The sequence below is a fragment of the Rhinoraja longicauda genome, chromosome 2 (assembly GCF_053455715.1).
Source record: "Rhinoraja longicauda isolate Sanriku21f chromosome 2, sRhiLon1.1, whole genome shotgun sequence".
Lineage (NCBI taxonomy): Eukaryota > Metazoa > Chordata > Chondrichthyes > Rajiformes > Arhynchobatidae > Rhinoraja > Rhinoraja longicauda.
In genome coordinates, this window is record NC_135954.1 from 109,924,184 (window position 1) to 109,944,797 (window position 20,614).

The 20,614-nt window shown below is 53.0% G+C and overlaps 1 protein-coding gene across 1 annotated transcript in view; it reads right to left on the reverse strand.

Annotated features, from left to right (window-relative positions):
- wdr97 (WD repeat domain 97) overlaps positions 1 to 20,614 on the reverse strand; it is a 79,793-nt gene that overhangs the window by 16,901 nt on the left and 42,278 nt on the right. Inside the window, exons 10-16 of the mRNA XM_078423921.1 lie at positions 18,950 to 19,040; positions 15,693 to 15,825; positions 12,752 to 12,876; positions 9,313 to 9,385; positions 5,513 to 5,668; positions 3,990 to 4,151; positions 1,511 to 1,723 (exon numbers count right to left, since the gene is read on the reverse strand). Coding sequence (XP_078280047.1) covers positions 1,511 to 1,723; positions 3,990 to 4,151; positions 5,513 to 5,668; positions 9,313 to 9,385; positions 12,752 to 12,876; positions 15,693 to 15,825; positions 18,950 to 19,040 — 953 coding nt within the window. The remainder of the gene's footprint in view (positions 1 to 1,510; positions 1,724 to 3,989; positions 4,152 to 5,512; positions 5,669 to 9,312; positions 9,386 to 12,751; positions 12,877 to 15,692; positions 15,826 to 18,949; positions 19,041 to 20,614) is intronic.

Consider the following 20,614-nt stretch of genomic DNA (forward strand, 5'->3'; position numbering starts at 1 on the left):
GAACACAGCGGCTGCAACAGCAGGTCACGGAGTCGGAGAGTGATACAGTGTCGAAACAAACCCTTTGGCCCAACTTGCCCACACTGCCCAACATGTCCCATCTACACTAGTCCCACCTAACTGTGTTTGCTCCAAACCTGCCCTGTCCATGTAACTGTCTAAATGTTTCTTTAAACGTTGCGATAATACCTGCCTCAACTACTTCCTCAAGCAGTTCGTTCCATATACCCACCACCCTTTGTGTGAAAAAGTTACCCCTCAGGTTCTTATTAATTCTTTCCCCTCTCACATTAAACATATCCTCTGGTTCTTGATTGCCCTACTCTGGGGGGAAAAAAACCTGTGCGTTTACCCGATCTATTCCTCTCATGATTTTGTACACATCTATAAGATCACCCCTCATCCTCCTGCGCTCCAAGGAATAGAGTCCCAACCTGCTCGACCTCTCCCTGTATCTCAGAAGCTCATGTCCTGGCAACATCCTCATAAATCTTCTCTGCACCCTTTCCAGCTTGACAACATCGTTCTCATAACAGGGCCCAGAACAGAATGCAATACACTAGATGGGGCCTCACCGATGCCTTGTACAACTGCCACATGACTTCTCAACTTCAATGCCCAATACTCATACTATAGGTCAGAGCGGGGATCCTGTGAGGAGCCTCTCAACCTCTAACACCCCAAAAACCCCTCCATTATCTACACGCCACGACTCAGGAGGTGCGATGGGACACTCTCCACTTGCCGAGGCGAGAGTGGCTCCAACAACACTCGAGAAGCTTGACACCGACCCTGACAAAGCAGCTCCTGGATCACCCCCCATCACCATCCACCCCCTCAACACCTCCCCCCATCCGACCCCCCACTCCTCATCCACCCCACTTGACACCCCCCATTCCCCACCCAACCCCCCACCACCCACACCACACCCAACCCCCCATCACCTACACCTCACCCAACACCCCCCCCACTCCCCCACCCAACCCCCCACCCCCCACATCCCACCCAACCCCCCATCACCTACACCTCACCCAACACCCCCCCCCACTCCCCACCCAACCCCCCCACCACCCACACCACACCCAACCCCCCATCACCTACACCTCACCCAACACCCCCCCCCCACTCCCCACCCAACCCCCCACATCCCACCCAACCCCCCATCACCTACACCTCACCCAACACCCCCCCCACTCCCCACCCAACCCCCACCCCCCACATCCCACCCAACCCCCCATCACCTACACCTCACCCCAACACCCCCCCACCCACTCCCCACCCAACCCCCCATCACCTACACCTCACCCAACCCCCACCACCCACCTCCCCACCCAACACCACCTCCCACTCCCCACCCAAACCCCCTCCCACTCCCCACTACCCCACTCAACAGCCACCCAACCCCCCCTCCCACTCCCCCGTCTGTACCAGTAACTCCATGGAGATCACATCCCCCCGTCTGTACCCTGTAGCTCCGTGGAGTTTCCAGTCCCCCCGCCCCGCCCCGTACCTCCGGCTCCTTTGAGACGTGGACCTTGGAGGGCAGCTTGAGCTCGGGCCTGGGCTCCTCCTGCACTTCCAGCTCCTTCTCGGAGTCCGACTCGTCCACGGGGTTCCAGGGCACCATGGGCCACAGCAGCCGCAGGAAGACTGAGTTGGGGATGAAGCCGTCCAAGGCAATGGGAACCACGGGCTCCTTGGCCCAGTAGGGCAGCCCCCGGGCCTAGGGTAGCAACCGGGGGGGACAGGGGGGGTGGAAGGTGGGGCAGGGGGGGGAGGGGAGAGGGTGGTGGGGGAGGGTGAGGGGAGGGGGAGGGGGAGGGTGGAGGGGGAGGGTGGGGGGAGAGGGTGGTGGAGGGGGAGGGTGGGGGGAGGGTGGGGGGAGAGGGTGGTGGAAGGGGAGCGGGGAGGAGGTGAATGTGGGAGAAAGGGGAGGGGGGGATAGGGAGGGGGGAGATGGGGAGGAGGAGATGGGGAGGGGATATGGGGAGGGGGAGATGATGAGATAGGGAGGGGGAGGTGGGGAGGGGGGAGATGGGGAGGGGGGAGATGGGAGGGGGAAATAGGGGGGAGATGGGGAGGGGAGATAGGGAGGGGAGATGGGGAGGGGGAGAAAGGGAGGGGAGATAGGGAGGGGGAAATAGGGGAGGGGGAGATAGGGAGGGGGAGAGGGAGAAAGGGGAGGGGGAGAAAGGGGAGGGGGAATAGGGGAGGGGGAGATGGGGAGGGGGAAATAGGGGAGGGGGAGATAGGGGAGAGGGGGAGAGAGGGGAGGGGAGATAGGGAGGGAGATAGGGGAGGGGAGAAGGGAGGGGAGATAGGGGAGGGGGAGAGAGGGGAGGGGGAGAGAGGGAGGGGGAGATAGGGAGGGGGAGAAGGGGAGGGGGAGATAGGGGAGGGGGAGATAGGGGAGGGGGAGATAGAGGGAGGGGTGAGGGGAGGGGGAGATAGGGGAGGGGGAGATAGGGGAGGGGGAGATAGGGGATGGGGAGATAGGGAGGGGGAGATAGGGGAGGGGGAGATAGGGGAGGGGGAGATAGGGGAGGGGGAGATGGGGGAGGGGGAGGGAGATGGGAGGGGGAGAGAGGGAGGGGGAGAGGGAGGGGAGAGATAGGGGAGGGGGAGAGAGGGGAGGGGGAGAGAGGGGAGGGGGAGATAGGGGAGGGGGAGATAGGGGAGGGGGAGTAGGGGAGGGGGAGATAGGGGAGGGGGATAGGGGAGGGGGAGTTGGGGGGGAGGGGGTGAGTGGGGGAGGGGAGTGGGGGAGGGGGGAGAGAGGGGAGGGGGGAGAGGAGGGGAGGGGGAGAGAGGGGAGGGGGAGTAGGGAGAGAGGAGATAGGGCAGGGATAGGTGAGGAGAGGGAGAGGGGGGGGGAATGGGTGGGAGGAGCAGTGGGAGTGAGGGGACAAAGGAGGTGAGGGGTGAGGGGGATGGGAGGAGGAGGGGAGAAGGGTGGGGTAACTGGTCAGCAGAGATTAACGGGTGGGAGCCCCTCCCTCAGCATTGCACGCCCCTCACAAGCCCCTCCCTCAGTACCCCACCCCCTCAGTGCCGCACCCCCTCAGTGCCGCACCCCCTCAGTGCCGCACCCCCTCAGTACCACACCCCCTTCAGTACCACACCCCTCAGTACCACACCCCCTCAGTACCACAACCCCTCAGTACCACACCCCCTCAGTACCACACCCCCTCAGTACCACACCCCCTCAGTACCACAACCCCTCAGTACCACACCCCCTCAGTACCGCACCCCCTCAGTACCGCACCCACCCCTCAGTACCACACCCCCCTCAGTACCACACCCCCTCAGTACCACACCCCCTCAGTACCGCTCCTCCCTCAGTACCACACCCCCTCAGTACCACACCCCCTCAGCACCACACCCCCTCAGTACCGCTCCTCCCTCAGTACCGCACCCCCTCAGTACCACACCCCCTCAGTACCACACCCCCTCAGTACCGCCCCTCCCTCTGTACCGCCCCTCCCTCTGTACCGCCCCTCCCTCTGTACCGCCCCTCCCTCTGTACCGCCCCCGCCCTCTGTACCGCCCCTCCCTCTGTACCGCCCCTCCCTCAGCACCACCCCCTCCCTCTATACCGCCCCTCCCCTCTGTACCACCCCTCCCTCTGTACCGCCCCTCCCTCAGTACCCGCCCCTCCCTCAATACCGCCCCTCACCTCTGTACCACCCCTCCCTCAGTACCGCCCCTCCCTCAATACCGCCCCTCAGTACCGCCCCTCCCTCAGTACCCCCCTCAGTACCCACCCTCAGTACCGCCCCTCCCTCAGTATCCACCCTCAGTACCCCCCTCAGTACCGCCCCTCCTCAGTACCTCCCCTCCCTCCAGTACCCCCCCCTCAGTACCGCCCCTCCCTCAGTACCGCCACTCCCTCAGTACCGCCCCTCCCTCAGTACCTCCCCTCCCTCAGTACTCCCCCCTCAGTTACCGCCCCCCCCCCCCCTCAGTATCGCCCCTCCCTCAGTGCGCACTCTCAACTCTCTCTCGCTCTCCGTGATCTCACTCCAGGGATGGGGTATGGTCAAGTGAGGAAAGAAGCCCTTCCTGATGTTGGTGCAAACGTACGGTGTTTCACGAAGAACTGGGGGTTTGCTCAGCATGTCCTCAAATTCATACACGTTCTGAACAGGAATCTGGTAAAACATTGCCAGTGAGGCAGAGGTTTCAGTGAGGAGAGAGACAGAGAGAGGTTTCAGTGAGGGAGAGAGACAGAGAGAGGTTTCAGTGAGGGAGAGAGACAGAGAGAGGTTTCAGTGAGGGAGAGAGACAGAGAGAGGTTTCAGTGAGGGGGAGAGACGGAGAGGGGTTTCGGTGAGGGGGAGAGACGGAGAGGGGTTTCGGGGGAGAGGGGGAGGGGGGGAGAGACGGAGGGAGGGGGAGAGGGAGAGGGAGAGAGAGAGGGAGAGAGAGAGAGAGAGAGAGAGAGAGAGAGAGAGAGAGAGAGAGAGAGAGAGAGAGAAAGAGGTTTCAGTGAAGAAAAGGGAGAGAGAGAGAGAGAGAGAGAGAGAGAGAAAGAGGTTTCAGTGAGGGAGAGAGAGAGAGAGGTTTCGGCGAGGGAGAGGGAGAGAGAGAGGGGTTTCAGAAGGTATAGGAGGGGAAGAGAGGGTGGGTAGTGGAGTGGTTTGGGTTGGGGAGGGATGGGGAGGGGTGAGGTGGTTCAGGGAGGGGAGCGGTGGTTAGTGGTGAGGAGGGGTGGTGAGTGGTGGGGAGGGGTGGGGTGGGGGGTGCTGGGGAGGGGTGGGGGGGGGGGGGGAGTGGTGGTTAGTGGTGGGGAGTGGTGGGAAGTGCTGGGGAGGGGTGGTGGTTAGTGGTGGGGTGGGGGAGGTGTGGTTAGTGGTGGGGTGGGGAGGTGGTGGTTAGTGGTGGGGTGGGGAGGTGTGGTTAGTGGTGGGGTGGGGGAGGTGTGGTTAGTGGTGGGGTGGGGAGGTGGTGGTTAGTGGTGGGGTGGGGAGGTGGTGGTTAGTGGTGGGGTGGGGAGGGGTGGTTAGTGGTGGGGTGGGGAGGGGGTGGTTAGTGGTGGGGTGGGGAGGGGTGGTTAGTGGTGGGGAGGTGTGGTTAGTGGTGGGGTGGGAGGGGTGGGGTGGGGGTGGTGGTTAGTGGTGGGGTGGGGAGGTGTGGTTAGTGGTGGGGTGGGGAGGGGTGGTTAGTGGTGGGGTGGGGAGGGGTGGTTAGTGGAGGGGTGGTTAGTGGTGGGGAGGGCAGGGGAGTGGTGAGTAGGGGTGGGGAGTGGTGGGAAGGGGTGGGGAGGAGAGGTGTGGGGTATGTGGTTAGTGGTGAGGAGTGCTGGGGAGGGGTGGTTAGTGGTGGGGAGTGGAGCGGGGGGTCTGAGTGTACCTCAATGTGGTGGGGTGGGGTGGGAAGTGCTGGGGAGGGGTGGGGAGGGATGTGGTGGGCTGGGGAGTGGAGCCGGGGGTTTGAGTGTACCTCGGTGTGGTGGGGAGGGGTGGTTAGTGGTGAGGAGGGGTGGGGAGTGGGGCTGGGGGTCTGAATGTACCTCGATGTGTGGGATCTCTCCGTAGAGGAGGCGCATGTATCCCTGGAAGCCCTCCAGCAGGACCTCCTTGGTGGGCTGCTGCTTCTTCTTGCTCTTGAGCTCTCCACGTTGGATCTGGATGATCTCTGCCTCCCTGGCTGCCAGCACGGCGTAGGCCTGGAGTAAGCGAGAGACCGTCACACAGTCACGCTGCCTCCGCAAGGCTAGCAGTGGAGACAACGACCAGCTCACTCCCTCCTCTCCCCCTCAGGCAAGTGGTATTGAAATGTGAAAACGCCAGTTTCTTCCCGGCTGTTATCAGGCAACTGAACCATCCTGAACCACAACTAGAGAGCGGTTCTGATCTCCCATCCACCTCATTGGAGACCCTCGGACTATCTTTAATTGAACCTATCTTGACTTTATCTTGCACTAAACTTTATTCCCGTTATCCTGCATCTGTGCACTGTGGACGGATCGATTGTAACCATGTATTGTCTTTCCGCTGGCTGGATAGCACGCAACAAAAGCTTCTCACGGTACCTCAGTACAGGTGACAATAAATTGAACCACATAGCACACGTATGTTTTCTGAGAGGCTAGTTATGGAAGGCATTAAATCCTGTCTACTCGGTGGCCTTGACCCACTGCAGTTCACCTACCGCCACAACAGGTTCACGGATAATGCCATGGCCCTGGCCCTACACTCATCCCTGGAACACCTGGATAAGAGAGACACCAACGTCAGACTCCTATTCATAGACGACAGCGCCGCCTTTAACACCATAATCCCATCCAAGCTCATCACCAAACTCCTGGGACTTGGAGTCAACATCTCATCTCTGTAACTGGATCCTCGACTCCCTGAACAACAGAGCCCAATCAGTGAGGATAGGGGACAAATCATCCTCCATGATCATCCTCAACACGGGGGCTCCACAAGGATGAGTTGTCACCCCCCCCTTCTTTACTCCTTGTACTCCCACGACTGTGCAGCCAAGTACAAATCTAATTCAATCTACAAATTTGCAGACGACACCACCGCTGTGGGCCGGATATCAAATAATGATGAGACGGAGACAGGGAGGAGATCGAGAAGCTCGTGTCCTGGTGTCGAGGCAACAACCTTTCTCTCAATGTCAGCAAGACAAAGGAGATAGTGATGGACTCCAGGAAGTGAAGCGGTTCACACGCCCCAGTTTGCATTGATGGCGCCAAAGTAGAGATAGGTGAAAACTTCAAATTCCTAGGAGTCAATATCACCAACAACTTCTCCTGGACCACCCATATTGAAGCAACGACCAAGAAGGCACAACAACGCCTCTACTTCCTTAGAAGGCTTGGGATGTTCAGCATGTCCCCTACAACTCTCACCAACTTCTACAGATGCGCCGTAGAAAGCATTTTATCAGGATGCATCACAGCCTGGTTTGGGAACAGATCCATTCAAGACCGCAAGAAATTGCAGAGAATTGTGGACGCAGCCCAGACCATCACACAAACCAAAGAAGGGTCTCAACCTGAAACGTCACCCATTCCTTCTAACCAGAGATGCTGCCTGACCCGCTGAGTTACTCCAGCGTTTTGTGTCTTTCTCCCTTACATTGACTCCATTTATACCTCACGCTGCCTCGGCAAGGCCAGCAGCATAATCAAGGACCAGTCGCACCCTGGCCACTCCCTCTTCTCCCCTCTCCCATCGGGCAAGAGGTGCAGAAGTGTGAAAACGCACACCTCCAGATTCAGGGACAGTTTCTTCCCAGCTGTTATCAGGTAACCGAACCATCCTACCACAACCAGAGAGCTGTATCTACCTCACTGGTGACCTCAGACTATCCTCAATCAGACTTTGCTGGCTTTACCTTGCACTAAACATTATTCCCTTATCATGGTATGACTATATGGCGAACCAAATTCCTTGTATGTTGCAAAACATACTTGGCTAATAAATTACGATTATGATTTTGATGTATCACTGTAAATGGCTCAATTGTAATCATGTATTGTCTTTCTGCTGACTAGATATCAGGCAACAAAAGCTTTTCACTGTACACATGACAATTAAACTGTAACTGAAAACAGTCCCTCCAGTCAGGCTTGACCAAGCTGACCAAGGGGCCCATCTTCAATGGTCCCACCTCCCCACATTTAGCCTGGATCACTCTAAACTATTCCTCTCCATTCACCTGTCCAAATGTCCTTTAAATTGTTGCTATTCTACCAGCCTCAATGACCTCTTCTGACACCTTGTTCCATACGCCCACCGTCCCGTGTGAAAACGTTGACCCTCAGATTCCTATTGAATCTTTCTTCCCTCCCCTTAAACCTTTGCCCTCTGGTTCTTGACTCCCCGACTCTGGGTAAAATACAGTCAGCAGACAGCGGCACGGTGGCGCAGCGGCAGAGTTGCTGCCTGACAGCACAGAGACCCGGCTTCCATCCTGACTATGGCCACCGTCTGTATGGAGTTGTACGTTCTCCCCGTGAGAACGTGTGGGTTTTCCCTGGGTGCTCCGGTTTCCTCCCACATTCCAAAGACGTACAGGTTAATTGGCTTCGGTAAATTGCCCTAGCATGTGGGTAGTGGAGGAGAAAGTGGGATAACATGGAACGAGTGTGTGAACGCGTGATCGATGGTTGGCATGGGCTCAGTGGGCCAAAAGGCCAGTTTGACAGATAATAATAATAATAATAATGTATTTTATTTATATAGCGCTTTTCATATACTCAAAGACGCTTTACAGAGATTTAGAGAACATAGGGAAATGAATAAATAGATAAATAAGTAAATAAATAAACGAACAGAGAAAGGAGACAGAAGGTGAGGTGACCTTCAGTGGTTGAAGGCAGTACTGAACAGGTGAGACTTCAGCGATGTTTTGAATGTGGTGAGTGTGGGGGAGTCTCTAACGGTTTGGGGTAGTGAGTTCCATAGGGTGGGAGCAGCGATGGAGAAAGCCCTGTCCCCCCAGGATCTGAGTTTGGTCCGGATGTGGGGGGATAGGAGATTGGCAGCGGCAGAGCGGAGGGTGCAGGTGGGAGTGTGCCTGTGGAGGAGGTCGGTCAGGTAGGATGGGGCCAGGTTATGGAGGGCTTTGTAGGTTATGAGGAGGATTTTGTACTGGATTCTCTGGGGGATGGGGAGCCAGTGGAGTTTATAAAGGACGGGGGTGATATGGTCACGGATTGGGGAGTGTGTGAGTAGACGGGCAGCGGAGTTTTGAATGTATTGAAGTTTACTGATGATTTTTGAGGGTGCGCCATAGAGGAGGCTGTTGCAGTAGTTGTTGGTATAAGTGTTGGTATAGAAACAAGGAACTACAGATGCTGGTTTACAGAGAGACATCGCGTGCTGGAATAACTCAGCGGGTCAGTCAGCATCTCTAGAGAACGTAGATGGGTGACGTTTCAGGTCAGAACCCATCTTCAGACTTCTTCAGAAGGGGTCTCGCTAAGAAACATCATATATCCATGTTCTCCAGAGACACTGCCCGACCCATTGAGTTACTCCAGCACCTTTTTAGTAAATCAGCATCTGCAGCTCCTCGTTTCTATATCCGCACAGTTGTATGTGATATGTAACACGACACTGTTTCAAACTGGATCCCGAGACATCGACTGTCTATGTTCTCCAGAGACGCTGCCCGGCCCGTTGAGTTCCTCCAGCACTTTGTTTCTTTACTCAGGGTTCCAGCATCTGCAGTTCCTTGTATCTCCACTCAGTCACCTCACCTTGATCCAAACACAACTCCTTCTCCTGGGCAGCAGGACTGCCTAACATAACATTCCCACGTCCCAGGGTAGAGGGTTCAGGCCTTTACCTCCTTCAGGTGCTCCTGTTCCTTCATGGTCTCTTCGTCTGGCTTTTCCGGGGCGATCTGCAGATGTTCTCCGCTGAAGTCAAGAGTAACAACATTAACATTAGACCCACACCCATCCCATCCAGCTGAGACGGGGAATCAGTTCTGTGAGAAGGCCCTATTACAGTGGATTTATTTATGGGTGGCAGAGTGGTGCAGCGGTCGAGCTGCTTCCTCACAGCGCCAGAGACCCGGGTGCAATCCTGACCTCGGGTGCTGCCAGTACAGAGTGTGCACCTTCTCCCTTTGACCCAGTGGGTTTTCTCCGGGTGCTCCGGTTTCCTCCCACATCCCTACGACCTACAGGTTTGTAGGTTAATTGGCTTCAGCAAAGTTGTAAATTGTCCCTAGAGTGTAGGGTAGTGTATGGGATGATCGCCGGTCGGCACACACTTGGTGGGCCAAAGGGCCTGACTCCACACTGTTTATCTAAAGTCTACCCTTCTGTGCTAACTAACCAAAGTGCCCCATCTGAGTCTGCACCAACCAGTGATCACATCACCCTGTACACCAGTTCCATCCCACACACTAGGCACAAGTTACAGAAGCCAGTTAACTTACAAACCTGCACATCTTAGGAAACCAGAGCACCTGGAGAAAGCCCACGCGGTAGCAGGGAGAACATACAGGCAGCACCCGCAGTCAGGGTTAAACCGGGTCTCTGCTGCTACACCTACAGGGTGGCTCCGTCAGCGATGGCAGCCTCACCAACAGTCTGTCTTTTCGTCTTTTTTGTAATTTTTAGAGTGTTTTAAAAGTAAGTGTTAATGTTCTCTGGTTTGTTTTATGTGGGGGGGGGGGTGGGAGGAAACTGTTTTTCAATCTCTTACCTTGCCGGAGATGCGATTGTTTTCCGGATCGTATCTCCGGTCACTCTGCGGCCTAACATCATGGAGCTGGCGGCCTTGCTCGAGAGTGACTTTGAGCCCCACCGTGGGGCCGTGGACTTACCATCGGGGATTGACGCTCCAACCGCGGCCTGCGGATTTCAACATCGAGGAGCTCGTAGTCTCGGGTAGAGACTGATGTCGGGAGCTCCAAGTCGCAGAAGGTTTGACTAGCCCCGACCCAATAGACAATAGACAATAGACAATAGGTGCAGGAGTAGGCCATTCGGCCCTTCAAGCCAGCACCACCATTCAATGTGATCATGGCTGATCATTCTCAATCAGTACCCCGTTCCTGCCTTCAGCCCATACCCCCTGACTACACTATCCTTAAGAGCTCTATCCAGCTCTCTCTTGAATGCATTCAGAGAATTGGCCTCCACTGCCTTCTGAGGCAGAGAATTCCACAGATTCACAACTCTCTGACTGAAAAAGTTTTTCCTCATCTCAGTTCTAAATGGCCTACCCCTTATTCTTAAACTGTGGCCCCTTGTTCTGGACTCCCCCAACATTGGGAACATGTTTCCTGCCTCTAACGTGTCCAACCCCTTAATAATCTTATACGTTTCGATAAGATCCCCTCTCATCCTTCTAAATTCCAGTGTATACAAGCCTAGTCGCTCCAGTCTTTCAACATACGACAGTCCCGCCATTCCGGGAATTAACCTAGTAAACCTACGCTGCACGCCCTCAATAACAAGAATATCCTTCCTTAAATTTGGAGACCAAAACTGCACACAGTACTCCAGGTGCGGTCTCACTAGGGCCCTGTACAACTGCAGAAGGACCTCTTTGCTCCTATACTCAACTCCTCTTGTTATGAAGGTTAATATTCCATTGGCTTTCTTCACTGCCTGCTGTACCTGCATGCTTCCTTTCAGTGACTGATGTACTAGGACACCCAGATCTCGTTATACATCCCCTGTTCCTAACTTGACACCATTCAGATAATACTCTGCCTTCCTATTCTTACCACCAAAGTGGATAACCTCACACTTATCCACTTTAAACTGCATCTGCCATGCATCCGCCCGCTCACACAACCTGTCCAAGTCACCCTGCAACCTCATAGCATCTTCCTCACAGTTCACACTGCCACCCAGCTTTGTATCATCTGCAAATTTGCTAATGGTACTTGTAATCCCTTCTTCTAAGTCAGATCGCCCGGCACAGGGGAGCTGAGATCCCCCCGATGCGGGAGTTTGATCGCCCCGACGCGGAGGGCTCGACCGCAGGCCGCGGGAGCCAAGATCGCCCCGACAACGGAAGGCTCGAGGCCTCCGACCGCGGAAGAACAAAGAAGGGAAGAAGCTGGAACTTTTTCTACCTTCCATCACAGAGAGGAATGTGGGGGAATCGCTGTGGTGGATGTTCATGTCAAAAATGTAGTTGTGTGTTTTGTTGTTCTTTATTGGTATGACTGTATGCAACTCAAATTCCTCGTATGTTGCAAAACATACTTGACTAATAAAGTACTATTATGAATATTATGATTATGATAAGGCAGCAACTCTACCGCTGCACCATGTTCTGTGTGTCGGCCAGCTGACACCGGATCCCACGGCCAATGACAAAATAGACATTGCTGGGGGCCATGTCAGTCCCCTGCGGAGAGTGGGAGGGATGGGTAGTCCAGTTGTTGAGTGTGAGAGTGGGTCCTGGTCAAGTGGGTGACTGTGCCAGTGGGGGGCATCTGGTCGTGTCTTTGTTCCAGAAAGTCACGGAGAACCTGAAGGTTCACCACCAGACTCAGGAACAGCTTCCTCCCCGCTGTCACCGAGCGACTGAATGGTCCTCCTATAAGCTGGGGGTGTAGTCCTGATCTTCCGACCTACCTCATTGCGCACCCTACACTTTTTTTTGTTGTAAATCTGCACTTTCTCTGTAGCTGTAACATTATAGTTCAATGATTTTCAGTGATTATTTCATTATCATCTGTACCAAGTTCAACGAAATACCTTTTTGCGTACATCAGCAAGACTATCTCCATACATAAGCACAATTGCCCAGTTAGATCAGAATGTATAGGACAGCCCACTGAGTCCCTCTGCGAGAGGCGATATTTTGGCGCAATTCTACAGCCCCAGCGTAGCTGGACACTAACAGCCGTTGCCTTCATTCTGGTCATCCCGTGAACCGTCGTCTCTCTCCGTGCAAGGCCCTCATCAGCCCTTGGGGGATGGGGGATGGGGGGGGTGCGTCGTGCAGTCGACCTTGAGGGCGTGGAAGATAAGACCCTTGGCTTCTTCTGAGCGGGCCTGTTGTCCGGCGTCCGCCGCCACCACTGACTCCCTCCACCCTCGTCTCCGACTCCCGGTGTTCAGGGCCGAGCAGGGGCCGTGCGAGAGTGGTTTGCCCTCTGGTATTTCTCTCTTTGCGCAGCAGTTTGTACTTGTGCATGGCTTGATGCTACCTGATGTACAACGCGAGTTGACTGGATTGGCACGCAGAGCGTTTCACTGTATTCCCGGCACGCGTGACGATAACAGGCCGATGCCGATGCCTCTTCCTACCTGTGCTTGAATGAGCGGACTTGGGTTAAACGCCAGAGATCTGACGGCGACAGGGAATCGGCGGCACTCATGGATATTGGAAGGGGAGTGTCCAACACTGGGTCACTGTGATCCCGACACGCCACCTGCATCAGGGAGCAAAGGGCAACCAGTCAGAGAACTCTCCTGTGCAGAACGACAACGGGAGCCGCTGCCTCTCAGCGCCAAAGACCCGGGTTGGACCCTGACCTCAGCTGCTGTCTGCGTGGAGTTTGCACGTACTCCCTGTGACCGTGTGGGTCTCCTCCCACATCCCGGAGACGTGCGGGTTTGTAGCTTACTTGGCCCTCTCTAAATTGTCCCTAGTGTGTAGGGAGTGGATGTGAAAGTGGGATAACGTAGAACTACAGTGAAGGGGCGATCGGATGGTCGGCACGGACTGGGTGGGCCTGCTTCCGCGCTGTGTCTCTGAAAACATTACCATGACCTTGTAATGTGTTTGAAGGGACAGTGCGGATGGAGCTTTACTTTGTCAGTGAGCCATATCTGTGGGACAGTGCAGAGGGAGCCTTACTTTGTCAGTGAGCCATATCTGTGGGACAGTGCAGAGGGAGCCTTTGCCCAGTAGCATCCTGCCCATGGTGTTTTGTGTGCATCTAAATATGTCTTAAATGCCCCACCCTCAGGCAAAGCGTTCCAGATTTCATCCACCCTCTGGGTGGGAATATTCTTCCTCAACGCCCTTCCAAATCTCCCACTCGCCCTGAGCCCACCTCCGTCTGCCATGGGGTGAAGGTTCCTTCCATCTACTCCATTTATGCCCCTCATTATGTCCACCTCCTGTGGATATTCCCTCAGCCTCCTCTGCACCACGGTAAACAAATCCAACCCTTGGCCCCCTCCTCATGGGCGAACCGCTCCATCCCCAAGGGACACATATCACATACCACTGTGTGGGGGTAGAAACAAGGAACTGCAGACGCTGGTTTACAAAAAAAGGGCTGGAGCAACTCAGCGGGACGGGCAGCATCTGTGGAGAACATGGACAGGTGACGTTTCACAGAGTGCTGGAGTAACTCAGCGGGTCAGGCAGCATCTCTGGAGAACGTGGACAGGTGACGTTTCGGGTCGGGACCTTTCTTCAGACCAAGTTGCATTCTCTCTGCAACTGTAACGCTATAACACTGTAAAATTATATTCTGCGCTCTGGTATTTTTCTCTTGACACTACTTGCTGTGTATGGCGTGATTCTACTCATGTATAGCATGGCATGACAGGACAGCGCATGGGTCTCAGTGCACGAGACAATAATAAACCAAAATTAATATAATTCACACCAGATCTACACAGGCACACAGTCAACACACACACACACACACACACACACACACACACACACACGCACGCACGCACACACGCACACACACACACACAGACGCACAGGCAGACAGATCCACAGACTGACAGATGTACAGACAGACAGATACACAAATTGACACACAGACAAACCTACGTACAGACAGACAAACATACAGACAGACCCACAGAAAGACAGACACGTACAGACACACATGCAGACAGACACACAGACAGACACACGTACATACAGACACACGTACGTACAGACACACGTACGTACAGACACACGTACGTACAGACACACGTACGTATAGACACACGTACGTAGACAGACAGACACATGTACACATGCACACATACGTACAGACACACGTACGTACAGACAGACACACGTACGTACAGACACACGTTCGTACAGACACACGTACATAGACACACGTACGTAGACACACGTACGTACGTACAAACACACGTACGTACAGACACGTGTGCATACAGACAGACACGTACGTAGACAGACACATGTACCTACAGGCACACATACGTACAGACACACGTACGTACAGACACACGTACGTACAGACACACGTACGTACAGACACACGTACGTACAGACACACGTACGTACAGACACACGTACGTACAGACACACGCACAGACAGACACACATACGGACAGACACACGTATGTACAGACACACGTACGTACAGACAGACACACGTACGTACAGACAGACACACATACGGACAGACACACGTACGTACAGACACACGTACGTATAAACACACGTACGTACAGACAGACACACATACGGACAGACACACGTACGTATAGGCACATACGTACAGACACACGTACATAGACAGATGTACATAGACACATGTACGTAGACAGACAGACACACGTACCAACAGACACGTACGTAGACAGACACACGTACGTACAGGCACACATACGTACAAACACACGTACGTACAGACACGTACATACAGACAGACACGTACGTACAGACAGACACACGTACATACAGACACACGTACGTACAGACACACGTACGTACAGACACACGTACGTACAGACAGACACACGTACGTACAGGCACACATACGTACAGACACACGTACGTACAGACACACGTACGTACAGACACATGTACGTACAGACACATGTACGTACAGACATACACATGTACGTACAGACACATGTACGTAGACAGACAGACACACGTACGTAGACACACGTACGTACAGACACACGTACGTACAGACACACGTACGTACAGACACACGTACGTACAGACACACGTACAGTACACAGACACACGTACGTACAGACACACGTACGTAGACAGACAGACACACGTACAGACAGACACACGTACGTACAGACAGACACACGTACGTACAGACACACGTACACAGACACACGTACACAGTACACAGACACACGTACACAGTACACAGACACACGTAACATTTTATTTTAATATTCTTTTAATGTACACAGCCACATACATACAGACAGACACGTACAGACCAGACACATACACGCACGGACGTACACAGCCTCTTGGCCAGTGGTGACACTCTGCCTGCACTCTTACCCGTAGCCGGTAGGACTGAATGAGGAACTCATCGCTGCGCATGTAGTGCAGGTTCTTTGTGATGCCCAGCAGCATGTCTCCCTTGTTGTTGCAGAACGAGATGCTGTCGGCAAAGGCGTTCAGGTGCACGATTCTGGGAGCGCGATGGAAACCAGAGTGGTTATCGGGCCTTGAGGCACCCCGTGTTTACGGGGCAGTGTGAAATAATAACGTGTGGAAGTCTCTCCGTCACCCAGCTCACATTAAACCTAGTGTCCTGCCACACGCGCAGCTTCAGGGTGCAAGCACTGGTCACCCCCCTCACCACCCATGACATGGTGAAGAGTTTCACGACTCCACTGGACATCACTGTGGGAAGAGGGCAGAAGACCTGGGACCCCCCACCCTACTCCAACCTACAATCCCAATCATAACCAGTTAACATTGTCATATAGCACGGGAACAGGCCCTTCAATAGACAATAGACAATAGGTGCAGGAGTAGGCCATTCGGCCCTTCGAGCCAGCACCGCCATTCAATGTGATCATGGCTGATCATTCTCAATCAGTACCCCGTTCCTGCCTTCTCCCCATACCCCCTCACTCCGCTATCCTTAAGAGCTCTATCTAGCTCTCTCTTGAATGGAATCAGAGAATTTCTGAGGCAGAGAATTCCACAGATTTACAACTCTCTGACTGAAAACGTTTTTCCTCATCTCCGTTCTAAATGGCCTACCCCTTATTCGTAAACTGTGGCCCAACCTGTCTATGCCAACCACACTCCATTTGCCTATGCTTGGCCCATACCAATGATTTGGATCAGAACTTACATGGCAAGATTAGCAGGTTTCCTGATTATACAAAAGTGCGTGGTTTTGCAGAAAGTGAAGATGGTTGTGAAAGATTGCAGCAGGAGCTTCATCGCTGGGCCAGGTGGACTGAGGAATGGATGATGGAATTTAATACAGAGAAATATGAGGTGTTGCGTTTTGGGACGCCTAACATGGGCAGGACCCACACAGTGAATGGTAGGGCTCTGGGGAGTGTTGTAAAGCAGAGGGATCTAGGAGTGCAGGTGCATGGTTCCTTGAAGGTGGAGTCGCAGGTGGTCAAAAAGGCTTTTGGCATATTGGCCTTCATCAGGCAGGGTATTGAATATAGAAGTTGGGAGGTCATGTTGCAGTTGTATAAGATGTTGGTGAGGCTGCATTTAGAGTATTGTGTTCAGTTCTTCATCTTTCATGTTATAGGAAAGATGTTGTCAAGCTGGAAAGGGTAACAGAGAAGATTTACAAGGATGTTGCCAGGACTAGAGGGTCTGAGCTACAGGGAGAGGTTGATTAGGCTGAGACTCTATTCCTTGTTGCGCAGGAGGATGAGGGGGGATCTTATAGAGGTGTATAAAATCGGGAGAGGAATAGATCGGGTAGATGCACAGAGTCTCTTGCCCAGAGTAGGTGAATCGAGGACCAGAGGACATAGATTTAAGGTGAAGGGGAAAAGATTTAATAGGAATCTGACGGGTAACCTTTTTCACACAAAGGCTGGTGGGTGTATGGAACAAGCTGCCAGAGAAGGTAGTTGAGGCTGGGACTATCCCAAAGTTTAAGAAACTGTTAGACAAGTACATGAATGGACAGGTTTGGAGGGATATGGCCCAAACGTGGGAGGTGGGACTAGTGTAGCTGGGGCATGTTGGCCAGTGTGGGCAAGTTGGGCTGAGGGGCCTGTTTCCACGCTGTATCACTATATGACTATTTCTCTATCCTATCCATATACCTGTCCAAGTGTCTTTTAAATTTTGTTTAAATATTATTATAGTCCCAGCCTCAACTACCTCCTCTGGCAGCTTGTTCCATTCACCCACCACATTCTGTGTGAAAAAGTTGCCCCTCAGGTTCCTATTAAATCTTTCCCCTCTCACCTTAAACCTATGTTATCAGGTTCTTGATTCCCTACTCGGTGGAAAAAAAGATTCTCCTCACCCCAGTTTGAACATCAAAATTGTAACACCTCAGACAATTTAAATTATTTCCCCATTTGCCATTCTTTAGCTCACTTGATCAAGATCCCAGTGTAATTCTCAAGAACCTCTTCACGACCTATTTCAGTGTTATCTGTAAACTTATTGACCTTACCTTGTACATTCCCATCCAAATCACTGACAAACAACAATGGGCCTGGCACCAATCCCTGAGGAACTGCCATTATTCACACCTTTCCTACCATCAAGCAAATTCCACAGCCATCTAACATTCTGGAGCAGCCTACATTGTGGAAACTTGTCAAAGCCTTTGAGGTGGAAGCTCAGTGAAACTTACTGAATAGTGAAAGGCCTGGATAGAATGGATGTGGAGAGGATGTTTCCACTAGTGGGAGACTGTAGGACCAGAGGTCATAAGAGGACCAGAATTAAAGGGTGTTCCTTTAGGAAGGAGATGTGGAGGAATTTCTTTAGTCAGAGGGTGGCAAAATCTGTGGAATTCTTTGCCACAGAAGGCTGTGGAGGCCAAGTCAATGGAAATATTTAAGGCAGAGATAAATTCTTGAATAGTACGGGTGTCAGGGGTTATCGGCAGGAGAATGGGATTTGGAGGGAGAGATAGACCAGCCATGATTGAATGGCGGAGTAGACTTGATGGGCCGAATGGACTAATTCTGCTCCTATTACTTATGAACTTAAGAAGACCAAGTAGACTACACCAATTTAGAAGGATGAGAGGAGATCTTATCGAAACGTATAAGATTATTAAGGGGTTGGACACGTTAGAGGCAGGAAACATGTTCCCAATGTTGGGGGAGTCCAGAACAAGGGGCCACAGTTTAAGAATAAGGGGTAGGCCATTTAGAACTGAGATGAGGAAAAACTATCAGTCAGAGAGTTGTGAATCTGTGGAATTCTCTACCTCCGAAGGCAGTGGAGGCCAATTCTCTGAATGCATTCAAGAGAGAGCTAGATAGAGCTCTTAAGGATGGTGGAGTATGGGGAGAAGGCAGGAACGGGGTACTGATTGAGAATGATCAGCCATGATCACATTGAATGGCGGTGCTGGCTCGAAGGGCCGAATGGCCTCCTCCTGCACCTATTGTCTATTGTCCCTGCCCTCATAATGATGCGCCCTGATTTTCAGCACAAGTAGAGGCATCTTGCCCCATCTACCCGGGGATGGTCTGTGTGTGTTTATGGTTGAAGATAACATCATCCCCACTGTGTGACTAGCCGTGACATTACAAATGCCAGCATTGTGGTTCCTGCCGCGCTGCTCCGCATCTCCGCACCTGAGCAGCTGGTTTTTGTGGTCCCAGATTTTCAGTATCCCACTTCTGCAGGTGGACGCGAATATCTTCAGCTCCGCACAGGAGCACAGGCCTGGGAGACACAGAAACGGGGATGGAGCCGATTAGGGAACGCATTGAACACACCCAAAAATCAGGGGTAGCAGTGCTGCCAGAGCTCAGCGGAGGGCCGCTCCGGCACCTCTGTAACAAAAACAAAAAGCCAAAATAATCAGCGGGGAGTTTTAACCAGCGGGGATTTTAACAGTGGCCGCTTCAGCACCAGTGACAGCTCCGGCACCTAAACAATTAGCACTGCAACTCTGCCCAAAATGGGAGGCCGCTGAGTGATGCGAAGGAACAGAGGTACTCGGAGTGTACGTCCACAGATCCTGTAAGGTGTCAGGACAGGTCAATGAGGTGGTGCACATGGGACATTGTCCTCTGATGGCCAAGTCAAAGGGGCATCTAGCGTACACAAGCGGGTCTATGCCCTGCTGTTACACCAGCGACTGAAGGCTCTGAACCGCGGCAGAGGCCCTGTCATTCCCGTTGCCCCAGAGGAAATCCACAGGCTTCTTCTGGGTCCCTGCAGTCACGGCAGGGGGCAGGAACAAAGTGACTAACCTGGATTGGTAAGGACTGATTAGGGATCGTCAGTACGGGGGATTGTGCGTCACAACAATCTACGAAGAGGTGGCGAACAAGATTGTCGAGGACAGGGCTATGGACATTGTCTACATGGACCTTGTTAAAGGTCCCCCCGTGGTGGCTGGTCTGGAAGATGAAACCACGTTGAAACTCAGGGTAAGATGGCCAATTAGATACAAAACTGCCTTGGCACAAGGAGTCAGAAGTAGGTAGAGGAGGGTTGTTATTCAGATTGGAGGTAGTGACCGGTGGTGTGCCATAGGGACCGGTGCTGAGTCCACTGTTGTTTGTCATCTATATTAAGGAGAAAAAAAACACAATGTGTTGGAGTAACTCAGTAAGTCAGGCGACGTCTCTTGAGAATATGGATAGGTGATAGAAACATAGAAACATAGAAATTAGGTGCAGGAGTAGGCCATTCGGCCCTTCGAGCCTGCACCGCCATTCAATATGATCATGGCTGATCATCCAACTCAGTATCCCGTACCTGCCTTCTCTCCATACCCCCTGATCCCTTTAGCCACAAGGGCCACATCTAACTCCCTCTTAAATATAGCCAATGAACTGGCCTCAACTACCTTCTGTGGCAAAGAATTCCACAGATTCACCACTCTGTGTGGAAAAGAAAATTCTCATCTCGGCCCTAAAAGACTCCCCCCTTATCCTTAAACTGTGACCCCTTGTTCTGGACTTCCCCAATAACGGGAACAATCTTCCTGCATCTAGCCTGTCCAACCCCTTAAGAATTTTGTACGTTTCTATAAGATCCCCCCTCAATCTTCTAAATTCCAGTGATGTTTTGGGTCGGGACACCTTCTTCAGACTCAACATGGATATGTCCGAAGGACATGTCCGAAGAAGGGTCCTGACCTGAAACATCCCCTATCCATCTTCTCTCCAGAGATACTGCCCGACCGGCTGAGTTACTCCAGCACTTTGTGTTTTTTTTTTTTTGTAAACCAGCATCTGCAGTTCCTTGTTTCTACATCTATATTAAGGATTGGGATAAAGGTATAG